The sequence below is a fragment of the Stegastes partitus genome, unplaced genomic scaffold (assembly GCF_000690725.1).
Source record: "Stegastes partitus isolate 25-593 unplaced genomic scaffold, Stegastes_partitus-1.0.2 Scaffold340, whole genome shotgun sequence".
In the NCBI taxonomy this organism is placed as follows: domain Eukaryota; kingdom Metazoa; phylum Chordata; class Actinopteri; family Pomacentridae; genus Stegastes; species Stegastes partitus.
Window position 1 is genome coordinate 125,721 of NW_007578071.1, and position 16,873 is coordinate 142,593.

The 16,873-nt window shown below is 46.4% G+C and overlaps 1 protein-coding gene across 1 annotated transcript; it reads right to left on the bottom strand.

Annotated features, from left to right (window-relative positions):
- Window positions 1-338: 338 nt before the first annotated feature.
- Window positions 339-9,236, bottom strand: LOC103358888 (transmembrane protein 106B-like). Its single transcript, XM_008284038.1, has 8 exons — window positions 9,154-9,236; window positions 6,922-7,125; window positions 6,727-6,790; window positions 5,780-5,939; window positions 4,833-4,973; window positions 4,706-4,755; window positions 3,441-3,494; window positions 339-3,345 (listed from the first exon to the last, which is right to left on the bottom strand). The coding sequence occupies exons 2-8, from the start codon at window positions 7,115-7,117 to the stop codon at window positions 3,207-3,209; spliced, it is 804 nt and encodes a 267-aa protein (XP_008282260.1). The 5' UTR covers window positions 7,118-7,125; window positions 9,154-9,236; the 3' UTR covers window positions 339-3,206.
- Window positions 9,237-16,873: the final 7,637 nt, after the last annotated feature.

A 16,873-nucleotide genomic window follows, 5' to 3' on the forward strand; every position in this document is an offset into this window, starting at 1 on the left:
ACTAGAACTTTTCAGTGACATTCTTGAAGACACTGTGGTGAGATTGCTGCTGCTGCTAAAATTCACATCTGAAAACTGGCTCAACTTTGTACAAATGAGCAGCTGAAGAGTTGGACAGAATGTGACTGCCTCTGAACGTGCTTTCAGGAATCACATGAATAATAAAGAACAAAGGCGGCAGCAGTGGGGTCGCTAACGGATAAAGAATGCTTCCACAATGAGCTGTACTGATAAAAAGCAGCAGGCCAGAAACGAGCTGTTCAAAGTGTCACAGCACTGAGATGGACCAGCGGTGGGCTTCTTTCTCAGCCAATAAGAGACAAGAAAAGCTACGCAGGTTAGATGATCAGCTTAAAACTTTATTCATGCTCCCACAACAATCACTACATCAGTACAAATAAGGACTAAAAATGTAAAGCGACAAACGAGGTATGATGAGGTGAAACACAAAGGTAGCTCTGAGACGGTAAATGATGGACTGGTAACCAAGCAACCATGTGTGGTGGATGTCAGGGTTCAAAACAAAGTCAGAATCGTGCTTCTCCTCAGGTCTTAGCTCCTCCTCAGGTCTTAGCTCAGAAGCTACAGCTCCCGTCTGTTTCACCATCGATCCAAAGTTGCTCAACATCTCAGACACAGTCTGAAGGTTTTACATGATGGAAAAATAGATTTTAGTTCTGTTAACAGAAACCACAGCAAGTGGAAATACACACGGTGTCATCAAATTATACATGATTTTGTAAGAAGAAAAAACCCCTTTAGAAGCTTATCTAAGAAATAAACCAGGAGGAAGGCTGGACAGAGTATTACTGTTAATATTCCTTATCATTTTCTGTCAGGCAGTAAAACAGGAAGGCGGAGACCAACACAGGTTGCAATGTGGTTGTGATGGTGTGCAGTCAGAAAATCATAGCATGTGTCAGCAGGACAGACTTTGTTGGTCACAGCCGCATTTCTGTCCAGCATGTCATGAAACATGCTTGCTTGCATTGTTTTTCAGAAGCAGATGAGGACCTTTGTATCAGACCATCTGTGAGAGGAGGAGATGCAGTGTTTAGTCCTGGAGGGATGGACCCTGCTGGCCTTACCCCTCTGGAGCTAACCCCTGCTGCTAAACAGGAACAGCTCCCTGTCTCAGGACAGGGCACTTGCTGCCGGCGACTTGTGCCTTCATGCAGCCTGTACACCACTCCATCACCCCCAACACGGAGACCTCCAGCCGAACACTGTCGGTTCCCCTCGAGCCAACACACCAGTGGTGACCTCTGAGGCCGCCTGGTGGCGCCACCTGTCTGTGGGTTGTGGGTGGAACCTCCCCAGGCCGCTGCACACCCCTTGGATGTTAAATTGGATGGAGACCTGGGGAGTTGGGAGGCCAGGTCAACGCCTTGGCACTTCATTCTGTTCTGTGAACAGTTCCTGAGCTACTTTAGTGATATGTTAGGGCGCGTTGTCCTGCTGACGGAGGGTGCAGCTGTGTGGGTCATGATGGAGGATACCACAGCGTTTAGGGGGCGGTACATGTCAGAATAACATCCACGTGAATGACAACACCTCCCAGCAAAAGGCCGAACTGTTTCTCTGGTTCCTCTGATTTGGACTCCCTGGTTCTGCATTTCACAGCCTCCTTAAAATAGTTTGCTAGTGTTTGATGGCACAAGTACGTTGTCAGAGTTCGCCAAAGCGACGCTGACATAAAAGAGAACTGTGCTCCAAACTTGTGCAGTATGAAACGTTGGTGTGACGGTAAATAATCCATCTGGGTAGGAGGACAAGAAAGCAGCTTTCCCATGTGTGCTTTAGTCACTGAGCCACTGCACACAGTGAGCAGCACTGAGCCCAGAAACAGGAAGACCATCGGAGGTCATAAGTTCATTACAAAGTGCCAGCGATAAATATGAAATAACGGAATTAAAACAGACTGAGCATCAACAAGCAAACACTACATAAGTGAGCTTCTGTCAGAACCCTGCAGCCCACTGGGTCGTCTGGTCCTGTAGGAACACCACCTGTCCTTCATCCAGCCCAACACACTGGGCCAGCAACAGAACCTCTCTTTAGAAACTAACAATGCACTTTAAATAGACGGTTTACATTTTGGTTCAAAGAACAATCAAGTTTTTAAATCTATAAGTAGGAGCATGATTTCTGCTCATTCCTCTAACAGCAGTGTACAGCAGGTAGATCAGAACTCATGGACACCAGGAGGTACCAGGGTGCAGCCCAATAACGTCATGACGTGATGCCGTCGTGCTGTTCTGATAGAAACGATCCTTTCATCGTGTGAGGTGTGGTCCTGAAACTAGTTTGCTTTGTAAGGACCATGACTAGAGAATAACTATGGAGCTGGAGGCCTGTCCTGACAAATGGACCGCTATCAGGAACACGATGCGTTTCCATCTCAGGACTGACCAACAGCTGTGGCGGCAGAGAAGTGACAGGAGGACGTGAGTGGTCCAGTTAAAGGCAGGGAGGACTAATGACTACAAAGCTCAGGACTAACTTAAGAACTGGTACTGAAACTCCGGAAGGTTTTGGCTCTGATACTGAAAATAAAAATTCAAGCTAGTGTGAGTGAGCCGGTGTTTAAACAGGACCACATCCTCTATCTTCACTAAATGACACGACTGTGTGAGGCTCCTAAAAGGAGACACGAGACCTAAAAACGAGCAGCAACAGCTGTTTTCCAAGCAGTGGAGGATGAAGGTATTTATCCCAGTCAAGGTTTTCTCTCCACACAGCAGACTCTTGAGCTCAGAGGGCCAGTGAACTACTTGAAGCAGTCAGCTATCTGCTTCCCACCTACAGGGTTGAGAACCTGGACACCTGAGCAGTGTGACTGGACTCACATGTACAGATGCACACAACATTCAGCATCACAGACAAAGGGAACGTTCTATATGACCCACATGTCACCATTAGGTGTGTTCTTGTAACTATGAGGTCAGGATCTGGTCATTAGGAGACGCATTGTTATGACACACAGGTTAAAACTGTGACGTGAAAAGTTCTAACTGCAACATAAAACCTTCTTCAGTTTTTCTTTGCTGCCCGAGAAACTTCACTTTCCAATCTGAGCATGGATTCCTTCTAGTCTATGAAGTTAACATCATGGCATCATGACAACAACAGTTGTTAGACAGTGCAGGGGAGGAGGACACGGGGAAGGACGGAGGCGAGCCTTCAGGCCAGAGGACAGGGTGGGGTTACTCAGCAGGCTGTGGGACGCTGAACGGCTGGCTCAGGCTTCTAATGGAGGTGGTGTTTCCTCCACAGTCCACGTACTGGTACATCTCCTGAGACACCTGCTCCACATGACCGAAGTACGCAGTGGTCACCGTCACTCTGCACAGGAGAGAGACGGTGAGGGAAGGCCACACACTGCACAGCTAAGCCATGGCTCTATGCTAGCATCAGAATCAAAGACAGCATCCACTCACTGCATCATCACCACGATGTTGTGGACCTTGATGGTTTGCAGAGTGCAGTAGTCACTGGAAACAAAACGGGAGGTTAGTAAACTTGTTGTGTGTCGACCAATCAGAAATAACAGTGTTTAAAAGTCGAGTGAGCCAGCTCGGTATGGTTCATATACACATGGTATGGTTCACACACACACACACACATATATATATATATATATGTGTGTATGTATGTATGTATGTATGTATATATATATATATATATGGTACTCTTTCACATGAAGGGAGCCTTATGAGCAGCACGATATGAACTGCACAACAGTGGTGGACTCACTCCTCTGGCATAGGCTGGCTTGTTAATGTCATTCTGCTGTCAGCATGCTCACACAGACGTTGACAGCAGCTTAACATTTACTTTAGTTGCCATCACAGGTCAGTATGTGAACAAGTCAGTACCTGCTAACTGGTAGCACAATGCTGACACACTGCACTGTGGTACAAAAGGACATGGTGCAAAGAAAGTGGTCTCTGCTCTATAAATGATGATCCTCTGAGTCTCTACCACCAGGTCAGAGTCATATTTGAAAGACTCGAGCCAAATCCCACATTCTTACTTTCACCTGAGTAAAAGAACAGGATGGAAAAAGGCTGAAAGGCTGCAGCAAGACCTGTGACTCTAATGAAATTCACTCTGAATGTATACATCAGTCGTTAATCATGCAGTCACACATGTTATCACTGACCTCGGCTGTAGCAGGAGAAGACCTTGCTTTGGTAATGACCAGACATTTCAGTGAGCTTTCCACTTGTCTGGGATGTGGCATCAACCAAAGGGACAGAGACAGGGAACTATCTGTTGTTTCCAGAACACATTCATCCACACACAGCCACAAACACTCTCCTACCAATGTCTTGCCTGACATGACCAGGCTGTGATCAGAATTAGGATTGCTAAGCCACTGAGATGCTGCTGAGTACCAGCTGGGATATCAGGTCACCATGTGTGAGTGGAGCTCTTCATCTGCACCGCCTCCTGCTCTCTCTCCTCACTATTTTTTCAAAATCATCAGCTACAGACTGCTTCATCCTTTGGACTTCAGCTGAATGGATGATTCTACGTGCCAGGCAGAGACTGACTGAGCCAGTGAAGCAGAAAAAGTATGAGTTTACCCACCACGGCTGGCAGCCAGAGAGGCACCGGACGAGCCGCTGATCAACACAACATATGCATGGCTGGATCAGAGCAGTTCTCCAGGCCATGCCTCATATCATGCAGCACTTACTACATGTAGCTCATCTCATCTGCGATGGTGGTAGGGACCATGTAATCGATCTGAAAACAGAGATGGACAACAATCAAGCGTCCGTGTGGACACCCATATGGTGGACGGACACGGAGTGGGAGCCTACCTGTTTCATGTCCAGAGGACTAATGGCAGTGATGTTACTGATGCGAGATTTACCAATCACCGTCTTGGAAAACTGCACCTGAGCTGTGATGTTGGCCACCTCCACTGAGTAGTAGTTGTTGTTGGTGATGTTGAGAGTGTTCTGGAAGCAGCATGAGATGATGTAAAGATCCCATACTGAGCCCATTTTCAACAGCTTACTGAAGGTCCGACATGTTCCTAGAACGTGGTTTTGATCTGGTTCATTCCACCATGCCTGTATCACCACGGTGTACAGCTCTGTTCTACGGGCCTGAAACCCAAACCCTGAGGACTTCTGATCATTGAGGGAACACTGCTATCAGTGATAAAGTCATCTACTCATTCTTCAGTTCCTCAGATGCTGCACGTGCAAACAGCAGAGTACGTAGATGCTCGTAGAAGACACATTTCACACAGAAGCAGCTTCAGATTCCTCCGAGCTGCTGTGCAGGACTAGATACAGCTGAAACCACAAGCTCACACTGGACAAACAGACACAGAACCTTTTATTTTTTTCTCACTGCGACATGAAATCAGACTAAACTGTTCCTGTTTCAGCTCAGTCAGGATCACCGACATGATTTCTATTTGCTAAACTCCAGAATAATGAGAGAGAGAACGTTTACTGCACTAACGTGGACATTTCCCTGGTGGTCTTATCTTAATAGATTCTAAGGCCAAGGGTGTTCCTACGCTTTACTCAAAGGAATATGACACCTTTTATTTGTATAATAAATAACTGGGAAGAACACATTTTCCTTGTGATGTTGTTTGAAGGTTCTACAGACAAGAGTATGAACATTAATACAACACAACTGCAGCAACAGCCACCTACTGGCTGTGTAAAGCTGTAGGAGAGTGACGGCGTCCTGAGAATGAAGAAACACCCCCTCGCTGTGTGTTCTCATCCGAGGAGTGGAGCCTCACCGTGATGTTGAGATACACGCTGCGCTTTTCTTGGTCGTAGCTGACGAAGACGGACTTTACCCCCACGTAGGACACGTCAATGGAGCGAGGGAAGAGGAAGAACACAGCCAGGCTGGACAGAAACAGGCAAAGCACCACAGATGCCGTCACATACAGCTTCCTGTGAAGGACAGCAACAACCGTGATTACATTCCTGCACACATATTAAAACACACCTGGTGTAATTCAGTCAGTGAACTACACCAACATTACAATGAGCAGAGTGCAGCGTGGAATAGTCTGACAGAGTCCAGGTTGGCTGCTCAGTGAGCAGGGCGGCTGGGGAGCTGATAGATCTGTATATTCTAGAGAAAGTAATGGAGTAGAGTTACATCTAAGACATTTTAAGACATGTGACAGACTGAGATGAGGTTGAAGGGGTTTAATCAACAACTGCAGACACTCTAATGAATGTCAGTCACATTTCTGAGCCATTAATTCACAGTAAAGTGTAAAGAGGTTTTTAAAAATGAATGACAATATGAAAACACAAAACCACGTGCACAGGGGCATGTCAGAGTGAGTCATGTGATGACGTGAACGATACTTGACGCTGTGCGGTTTTATGTCTTTCTGAGAATTGTCTGACTGATGCAATAGTCTCTCCTCACACTGGGTGGGACTAAACACACCGTTAATGACTCTATATGTTGTGATGATCTGATTGGCTAACCAGGACTAATGAACATCCTCCAGCCATCGGTATCGGCTACTGATAAGAGTTCTTTAACATTCCTAACCATCTCTAACTTGTAACAGACACTAAGCTTTGGTGCAGTCTGACGTTAACAAGACATGAATGTTTTCAGGTGTGTTAGTGCTGAGGGCTAACTTTAGCAGAGAGCTGCTTCCTTTAACCTTCATCCGTGTGGACCTAACAAAAGACACACAGAGACAGATTCACTCACGTCCTTCTGGGTCTCAGCCTCTGGTCACTGTAGGGAATCAGCGCCACCAGTTGGTTTTCCTGCCCTAAAGTACAGCAAACAATCAGTGAAGAGTCCCTGTCAGCTGCTGCTGGAACAAAGAGTGGTCAAACCAGAGCCTATTTTCATCATCCTCCTGGCTGACTTCAGGAATATGAGTGCACACCATGGTGTTACCTCTGGGGATTCTCCCAGTGCCCTGACACGTAGGACACGTCACACTGTCCCGGCCCGTGAACTCCACATAGGGAAACTGGGAGACATCGCCACCCTTGCCATTCTCAGACTGGGTGTCCTCCAGAGGAGAGGTCAGGTTTTCCTGAGTCTCATCATGGCCTGCCTGCTTTGGGAGGTGGGAAAAAGGCTTCCCCATCGTCACACCTGGAAAAAAAAAGGTCAAAACAGAAAAAATCTGTGACTCACAGTATCAGTTCAGTATAACAACACTGTGTGTCCGTGGGACTGGCCTGGCCATGGACCAGTGAAAGCCCCGTAGAAACGGTAGGAGGTGGCTATCCATACACCAGACATTTCCGTTTATGTCATGTCTGTTAACATATGAACACCTCCAGAATACTGCATGGGAAGTTTACAGTCCCTCCAGCTGACATGGCTGATGGTCCATTCACCACCAGGACTCACGGGCCCCCAGCAGTAAATGTTGTGACACCAAGTGGTTCAGCAGCAATGACAGCAAAAATGCTGGTGGAGCTGCCAGTTTACACAACACAGGAAGTGAATCTGCCATGTCAGGAAGGACTCCATGATGGTGAATCTCTCTGGGGAGGGATCTAAGCACTGCGTTACAGGGACTAGATATGGAGTCGCAGACCCCTCGTCTGTCTAGAGAAGGCTTCCTTCACTGCCCTCTCCAACCATCTACCCTCCCTGTCCAGAACGTGTATGCTGCTGTCCTCACAGGACTGTCCCTTATCCTCCAGATGCAGGTGGATGCTGAGTCCTGCCCTGAGGAGCTGCTCTCCTGTGTTGTTGTGCTGTGCCTTTGTGTCTTCCAGATCTTTTTGCTGACCCCAGTTGGGGTCGCCACAGTTTGTCAATGCATTCCTATTATGTGTGTGTTCCTTCTCTTCTCCCTCTGCATTGGAAGCAACATTCCCAGTCCATGCTGTGAGGTTCAGAGAGTCCCCAGCCTGTGTTCCAGCAGGTGGTGGGAGTCAAACTGCACATATTGTTCTGCATGTTTTCTGTAGACTTCAAAGCTTCAATCTTTCTCCATGTGTCCAACGCAGTCAAACAAGGCATTTAGTATCCCTCACATCTTGGGAACTTTGCTGTGTACCGAGTTAACGTGCTTCATGAAGGCTTGTAGATCTTGGGCTTTGGTTTTGACCCAAGAGTCGCCCTCGTGTCGTAACCAGTGGTGCAGATATGAAATCACAACCACCGTGCCTGCTCTGCATGTCTACACAGCCACAAGCCATGACTGGATGCTAGCTGTGACCACACAGTGCACCTGTGGCTGAGCATCTGTACGTTTCTGTGCACATTTGTTCAGGCTGTTTATTCAGGACACTTCAGAACCTCCCTTCTGACAGGAGGTCCATCAGGACGACAACCTCACGACACAGAAACAGTTTTTGTCCTACAGCAGTGGACTTTGAAAGTCATGAAATTATACATTTGGTTAAAAGAAAACGACTCATTGGAAGATTCTGTGGCTGTCTGACTGTATGGGACGCTCATTGTTTCATGGAGGGATTCCTTCAGCTCGGAACAACACACCAATAACAACAGGCACCACTGTGAGATCCTTTAGGGCCTATCAGGCACCGGATTTGGTAAAACAAAAACAAGACACATTTAATATGCTTAAACTATCCCCAAGAAGGCTTTGTCCTTACTGGGTTAAAGTTGAGGAGCAGTTGGATAAGAATTAGCTGGATTGGAGAATTCCGTTCCGTACATGCGCAGTAGTATTAGCGGACGTGGAAAGTCAAATAAAAGAGATTAAGGCGTCGCTGAGACCCGAACAGGCAGCCGACGGGTGTCAGGCTGACATTAACTGACACTCAAACTAGTCAAATGCGTGGTACCACAGCAGACTGTCATCGCTAGTAAACGCACTGTTAGCAACTCACCGAGCAGTCAACACAGCTAGCTACGGTTAGCTGGAGGCTAAGCTACAGCCAGTGCTCTAGGGCCAGTCAGCATTAGAAATAACTCAGCGTAAACCGAAGTGAACACGCAAGCTGCCCCAACCCTCCTAAAGCAGAGCTACCCTGTTAGCTAGCTAGCTAGCTCACAGCTAACAATGACAGTGCCATGGAAGCTAACGTAGCTAGCTAGCTAAACATCTAACGCAGCTTCTTCACTAAACGCCAGCGAGGAAGCTGCTTCGACAGCACGCAGTTTTACGTAATGTCAGCAACAAGGGCGGCAGAGAACTACCTGAATGCGACTCTGTGAGAAGACGACCGGAATGCTGGTGCTAGTGGGTCATGCAGCTTTGTTTATCGTCTGAAAACAGACATGCGCGAATGTACTGTAACCATGGCAATCTTCTTCTTCTCCGTCTTACGACGTAGAGCGCTGTGCTGCCCTCCACTGGCGAGGAGGGGCAGGTGCTGGCTCAGCAACATGCTGCTGCTGCTGCTGCTTCTAAGAACAGGCCAGCTGACTGAAGACATCTTATGGCTGCTGAAACACTGAGTTAAAATTGTCTTCAGATGAAAAACCCCACTGAGGTCTGACTCCTGAACAACCTTCAACCTCTGCATTTGCTCTATAAGAATACAGCATGTTGAGTTTCCAAATTTCCATCTAGACTGTCTGGATGTTTGCGACTTTCAAATAGCTGGCAGAGACCACAGAGTTGATCATCAACCTCCTTTAGCTTGTCTTTTCATTGTTTGCAGCTGGAGCTGTCCACATTATCCCAACATAACCTGAAAACCTTTATAAGATAAGATAAGATAAGATAAGATAAGATATGCCTTTATTTATCTCACAGTGGAGAAATTCACGTTGTTGTTGGCAGCATTAAACACAGAGATGCACACATACGAGACCAAAAAAAATGTACATATAAATATAAGAAATAGTGCAAACAAAAGAGAATAGTGCAAACAGAATATGAAAATAGGCTTCTGAATGGGGGGTACATAGTACATAGAGCTTAGCTCGCCAGTGATTCCTCAGTTCATTTGTTAGAAATGTTTATTTTGTTCACCCCCTGAGTGTCCATATATATATATATAAAGCCTACACAAAGGCATATTTTCAATCCTACACAAGCAGCACAACATTTCCTGATGCAGGTCATGAAGGGTGCTTCATGTGCAATAAGGCACCTGTAGAATCCAAACAAACAATACTTCTACGGGCTTTAACCGGCTCCATGCATATAACTTAGATCTTTCATGATCATTCATGTATTTTTAAACATGGAAATCAAAAAACTTTACTCATCAGCTGACATAGCTTAATTTCCATTTTTGTACTTTCAAGACTTAAGCGCTCCCGTACAAGTGGCTTTGGATTATGACCATCATGGAAAATCTTAACATACAGTTGAAACCAGAAGTTTCCATCCATCTCCCCAGTATCTGGCAGCGTTGCCGTTAAACTCTATGACTTGGGTCAAGCGTTCTGGGTTTCCTTCCACAAGCTTCTCACAACAGTCTGATGAGTTCTGGCCCATTCCTCCTGACAGAACTGGTGTAACTGGGTCAGGTTTGTTGGTCTCCTTGCTCCACTGATGTTCTCCAGGATGGAGATCAGGGCTTTGTGATGGCCGCTCCACAACACTGACTCTGTTGTCCTGAAGCCTCTCTGTAGCTAATCTGGCGCTATGCTGAGGGTCATTGTCCATCTGAAGACCTATTAGTGCCCAAGCTGTAACTTCCTGCTGATGTCTGGAGATGTTGCTTCAATATCTTCACATCATGTTCTTTCCTCATGATGCCATCTATTCTGTGAAGTGCACCAGTCCCCCCATCCTATGGATGGGGCGTCGCTATAGCTCACCTGGTTGAGCAGGCATCCCATGTTCGAATCCCGCTCATGGCCCTTTCCCACATGTTCTCCCCCCACTTTCCTGTCTCTCTCACTGTTCTATCAATAAAGGCACAAAGGCCAAAAAAAAAAAAAAAAAAATCACCTATGAAGATGACAGGTGTCAGCCAAAGGCAGCAGTCATCAGGAGAATCAGATCCAGCTGAAACCTGGAGATGGACACTCAGAGGGCACTCCTCTGCCAAGGCCAGGGCTCTATCTCACAGTTTTACAGGCCAGTCTTCATTAAATCCAGTTCTTCTGGCCATGCTCCACCCTCTGCCAAATGTAATGAAATTGAACTTGTAGTTCTTTGTGTTGTTTTGCTGACAGACAATAGACAGACAAACGGCATAAAAAATACCAAGTTGCTGCCATTTTAAGCTGATAAAACATTTCCTGGGGTCCTGTTTAACTCATCATGACTCACAGCAGAATATTACAGACTTAGGTGTGTTTAGCAGCAATCTAAAAACACTTTCATGTCGCATATTATCGACTTTCTCCTGGAAGACTCAAATGCATCCAACTAAAAAGGTTTACAGTGAAAATTAAACAGAAAATGTGGTGCTTTAACGATGGGCTCTAGTTCAGTCTGCCCTACATGCTCGTGCCTCCACCGGATTGTATAGATGAGCTGAGGCTATCACCAGAGAACTGTGACCTCTGATCTCGACACCTTCATACTTGTAGTGTGTAAATTCATCCAGTAGGTGGAAATGTTTGTCCATGTTCTCGCATGATCCACTGACAGCGCCCTCCTGTTAACGCTGGGAGGAACAAGGATGTTTGTCCTAATTTATGACTAAAAACACAGCAATAATAGTAAAAGCTGTCCTTTGGCTCTTAAACTATTTATATGCAAATAAATTCTGTCATTTTACACAAATAGTCATTTTTATTGTGAACATCCTTTTCCAACTGTTAAAAAAGGATTTTATGACCCATCAGTTCTGGTCACTGATCACATGTTTGGTTAATGGCCAGTGTGTTTGGGCTCATTGGCTTGATGAAGACAGGATGAGGGTCTATATCACGGTTGGTTTGAATTATGGCCACTGCTTGTCTTTATCCACACTTCTGGTCTTGTGTGTCCACAAAGCTTTGCTCCAGAACCGTTCTTGCTTGCTGCTGAGAGGAGGTTCAGAGGCATTTTGCACTACATCTGCTGTCATTCTGCAGTTCAAGTCTTGTTCGAGTGTGAATTGTGATGCTTACGTGCCCGTGCTCCCCAGACTGACCACGATGTCCCTGACACTTGTTTTGGAGTTCCTCTCATTAGCTAATTGGATGTTTTGAGCTGTCATTGTTTTGCCTTCTGGTTCCGGTTGGAATCTCATCAGATGAAGAGGCTATCATGAAAGCTAGACAGCCACTGCCCTTTCATGTGTTAAAATTCCTGCAAAAACACCTGGACAATGAGTTACACTGGTCAGCCAGTACATTGCTTTTTTGTCCACACCTGAAAAATAGTCTTAGGCATAAAACAAGTCTTTGTTAAAATCATGTAAGCAAAGAAGTCCATCCATCCATCATCGCTACACCTTAATCCTCACTAGGGTGGTGGGGGGCTGGAGTCTATCCCAGCTGACTCAGGGTGAAGGCAGGTTCACCTGGACAGGTAACCAGTCTATCACAGGGCTACACTTAGAGACAGACAACCAAGCACACTCACATTCACACCTACGGACAATTTAGAATCGCCAATTAACCTCAGCATGTTTCTGGACTGTGGGAGGAAGCCGGAGAACCCGGAGAGAACCCACGCTGTATGGGGGAGAACATGGAGACTCCACGCAGGAAGATCCCGGGTGTCCTCACTGGGACGCCAACTGGCGACCTTCTAGCTGTGAGGCGATGGTGCTAACCACCAAGACACCTGCAGCCCGCGTAAGCAAAGAAGTGAATAGTGAAATAAAAGCTACAGACAGTCTCTACTTTGTAAATTGTTGTGTTTTGAGCTCACAGTCATGCCTGAAGTCAGCACACCCATCAGCAAGTACTGTCTAAGTCAACAAAAGTTCAAAGTCATGTTGCACAAGGAACCTAACTGAACATTTTATGTCAGAATCTATGTCTGAAATAAAGCCTCTGCAAAGATGGGCGGTCTTTTGAAGCCTCCCATGTTTCAAGATAACAAAAAAGAAATGTAGACATTGACATCTGATAGCATTCTGACGAGTTCCTACATTATCAGTGCCATCGACCACCAGATCCAGTGATGTCCTCTTTCCTGCTCAGTTTTGTCCTTTGCTGCTGACATCATGGTATGTTTCCCCATAATCACCAAAAAATGGTGATGAAATAATTTGAAACACAGAATGCGTGAGCAGTTATATCAACATGGATGCATTCAACACGCATACACAGTGGTGGAGTGCTGAGATGACGAGCTGGACAGTGTGTTGGTCAATTTGTGTTGTAGGAAAGACAAAAATCACAAGTCACCCTGCGTCTTTGTTCAAGAGTGAAACTTAAAGGACAGCCACAATTCTTACAAATAATAGCACCAAACATGGTTCAGAAGCAGTCTTTAATCAAGGATTCAGATCACAGAATTCAGATAAGTTCCTCTGCAGAGGAAGGTGACGTATGACATTAAAGCACCTAAAACTCCCACATACTTATTCTGTTCTTACAACAGGCCAGAAACCTGACTGACATACAAGCATTTTTGAAATGTGGAATGAAATCATGTCAAGCATATGACCAGAACAGCCTTCTTCCACCTAACATTGCCCACCCCTACTGCAACAGTCGTCTTTATGGTATATCATCCAAATTTCTCAAGAAACTTCAGTCCATCCAGAATTCTTCTGCTCACCCACTACATCCCCCATCCTTCAGAACCTCCTCTGGCTCCTAACCCCCCAGCGAATCCACTTCGAAACCCTCCTGATCACCTACAAAGCTCTCCATGACCTGGCTCCCCTGACCTGACTGAACTCCTCCACTGGCTTACTGTCACCTGTAGCCTCCAATCAGCGGGTTTGGCCTCCTGGCCACCCCCATCCGGACCAAATACCGGACCTGGGCTGGCAGGGCTTTCTCCATCGCCGCTATCACCCTCTGGAACTCGCTCCCCAAAGCAACAGAGGATCCTCCTCACTGTCCATATTCAAGACATCTATAAAGACATACCTTTTCAACACTGTTTATTTGTTATTTTTTCTGTTACTTTGTTTGTTTTGTTGTTGTATAAGTATTATGCATTATTATTATTCATGTTCAGAGGTGATGGATGTCTACAAAGGCACAGATAAAGCCTTTCACCCATCATTTACAAACGCATTTCCTTAAATCCCTTCTGCTCTGATGAACATAGAGCAGGGGTGTCCATGTTATGAACATGACACTGAGATCTGTGGACTTCAGTGGCCTCCCAAGACCACATCTAAATCCAGGACAACAGCCTTTGGGATGTGCAGCCAACACATCCGCAGACATGATGTTATGCTGTCATGTACATGCGCTGCAGAATCTGAAAGGCTTCCAGCATCTTGTAAGTCCATGACACTGAGAGCTGAGGCTGTTCTGAGAGCAAAGGGTGGCTCCACTATGAGCATAGTCGTTTACTTCTGCCTCCAACCTGGATCAACCTTCTGTGGGAACAACACATCTAATCATTTTAACGAGTCGACATTATTTATCATTGACAGGTAATGTAACATATACATCTGAATTAAGATTACAAAGGTGGTCTAAAACCAACAGATTCTGTCTGTGTAGTATCTGCTTGAGTCCTTGTCTTCTGTGCAGACCAGTTTCCAGCATGCGTCCAGAGCACAAGTCGACGTGTTGTCGTATTACAGCTGTTATATTTCATCCTGCTATGTGCCACATGACAGTCAGCCCTCAGCAAGTCAAGCCGAGGTGCAACCTTTACTGCATGCACTCATCAGCCGCTGAAGAGCAGCTGTCGCCCACAACAATCACCATTCCTATCAGGCGATCAGTTGAGCATTACTGTTTTTCTGGCTTAACGTTTGCATCCACGCTACTGCTGGTCAGGTGTAATCACTCCTGCAGCCTCCTCACCAATTGATAGCAACATACTGTGTGGTTAACATTTGCTTTGTGGTTCCTCTGCACCTTACCTTGGTTCACCAGAGGCCTCGAGTTCTGGCCCATTGCACCAATGCAGCTTCTTTGTCCAGACACAGTCATTTTATAGCAATATGTACAAACAGGCATTTGTTCTGAAGCCCATCCCAGCATGCACTGGGTGAAGTTCTCAGAAGTGGAATTAAAATGATCTGCCCATACATTAGTGACTTTGCTCCTTGCCACAAACTTTCGGATAAAATAGAAGACATGTCAGCTTGAGACAGGTTCTGTCCAGGTGAACCTGCCTTCACCCTGAGTCAGCTGGGATAGACTCCTGGCCCATTGCACCAATGCAGCTTCTTTGTCCAGACACAGTCATTTTATAGCAATATGTACAAACAGGCATTTGTTCTGAAGCCCATCCCAGCATGCACTGGGTGAAGTTCTCAGAAGTGGAATTAAAATGATCTGCCCATACATTAGTGACTTTGCTCCTTGCCACAAACTTTCGGATAAAATAGAAGACATGTCAGCTTGAGACAGGTTCTGTCCAGGTGAACCTGCCTTCACCCTGAGTCAGCTGGGATAGACTCCAGCCCCCCACCACCCTAGTGAGGGTTAAGGTGTAGAGATGGTGGATGGGTGGATGTTGCATTTCAATGATTTTCTGTCTTTTTACAAGGATCAAGTTCTCATACCTGGAAGGCTGTTGTGCTTTTAGTTTCTACCTCAAATATCCTGTTGCTTACAGATAGTTCCCCTCCCCCTTCTTTCTTCCTGGATTGCAGGAATGAGGATAGATATGCTGCACAAGCCTCACCAGCTGCAGTGTGTTTAAAGCAGGTTTGATGATCTTTGTCAAGCCTGCTTTCATGGTTTTAGCGATGCCATCTCCACTCTGCCAGTGTCCAGACTGGGCTCAAGTGGTCGGACATGCCTCCAGCTGTTACCTGTTTGTTTACTTTTCTGTCAGTTTTGTTTTGATTAACATCTGTTCCATGTGCCTGCAAGTTCACAGATGATTCGTTTTCAGTTCCTAGACCTCCTGCCTGTCAGGCCCCCTCATTGACTTAGACAAAAATGAATGTACAGAATCACGCTGACTCTCCTTTACATTTGCCCAGCTTCAGCCCCAGACTACCAGTTCAACCCTCAGCCCCTGGTTCCAGCTCAACCCTCAGCCCCAGTTTACCAATCACCAGCCACAAAGCCTCAGCTCCAGGCCAGACTCCATCAGCCCGAGCCTTTAGAGTCAGGCTCCCAGAAAAAAGTCTTCGCCTCAGTCACAAGTTCTGGAGACATGTTTAAGCCATACCACCTGTTACAGAGGTAGCTCTGTCTAGACCCCCGTGATCACCAACCAACTCAGTCACCGGTCTGTTACCAGATCTACCAGCCCCCTTCCTTGCCACTCTCCTCAGTCATTTAGCCACAATCCTGCCAGCCTAAAGCCAGATCCTGTCCCTACGTTGGTTAGCCTACAGCCAGTCCCAGCTCTTGCCCACACCAGCGTCCAGCCAGAACCTTTGGGGGTTTAAACTGGATTTGCATCAATTGCAGCCTGTTTTCCAGTCTGCTTGTATCGAACCAAGCCCCAACACTGCCAGAGGCCACCCTAATAGCTACCAGCCTGCTGGTCTCCTGTCAGCTTCATTTACTAAGTTAGCTAGCTCCCAGTCTGCCATTTAGTCAGCTAGCCTCAGGCCTGCTAGGGTCTTGTCTGCCAATCCCCTGACTGACCAAGTTCCTGTGCCAGTGAGCATTTAGTGTCCTGGCCTCTATATGGTTGGACCCCAAATCGTATTTTCCTGGCCTGATTTACCCACCAACTGCATCCGCATCCAGCTTGCTAGCCATAGACTGAGTAACCAGCTTGTTCCAGCTCCTGAGTGGGCTTAACATCAGCACATTGACCTACTGTCAGTCGCTGAGTCAGCTACCCTCTCACCTCCTACCTTCATCAGTTGTTTCTTAGTGTCTCCTCTCAGGGGGGCCAAGCTGGCTCTTTAGACGGCCTCCACTGGAAAGCGAAGCCACCGACGGATCCCAACCCATTTCCATGGCCTAT

Coding starts and splice junctions, on each gene's coding strand:
- LOC103358888 (XM_008284038.1), bottom strand. CDS start 7,117: ATGGGGAAGCCTTTTTCCCACCTCCCAAAGCAGGCAGGCCATGATGAG. Junction 6,791..6,921: donor CACTGGGAGAATCCCCAGAG/GTAACACCATGG, acceptor GCTGTACTTTAG/GGCAGGAAAACCAACTGGTG. Junction 3,495..4,705: donor GATGAGATGAGCTACATGTA/GTAAGTGCTGCA, acceptor TTTTGTTTCCAG/TGACTACTGCACTCTGCAAA.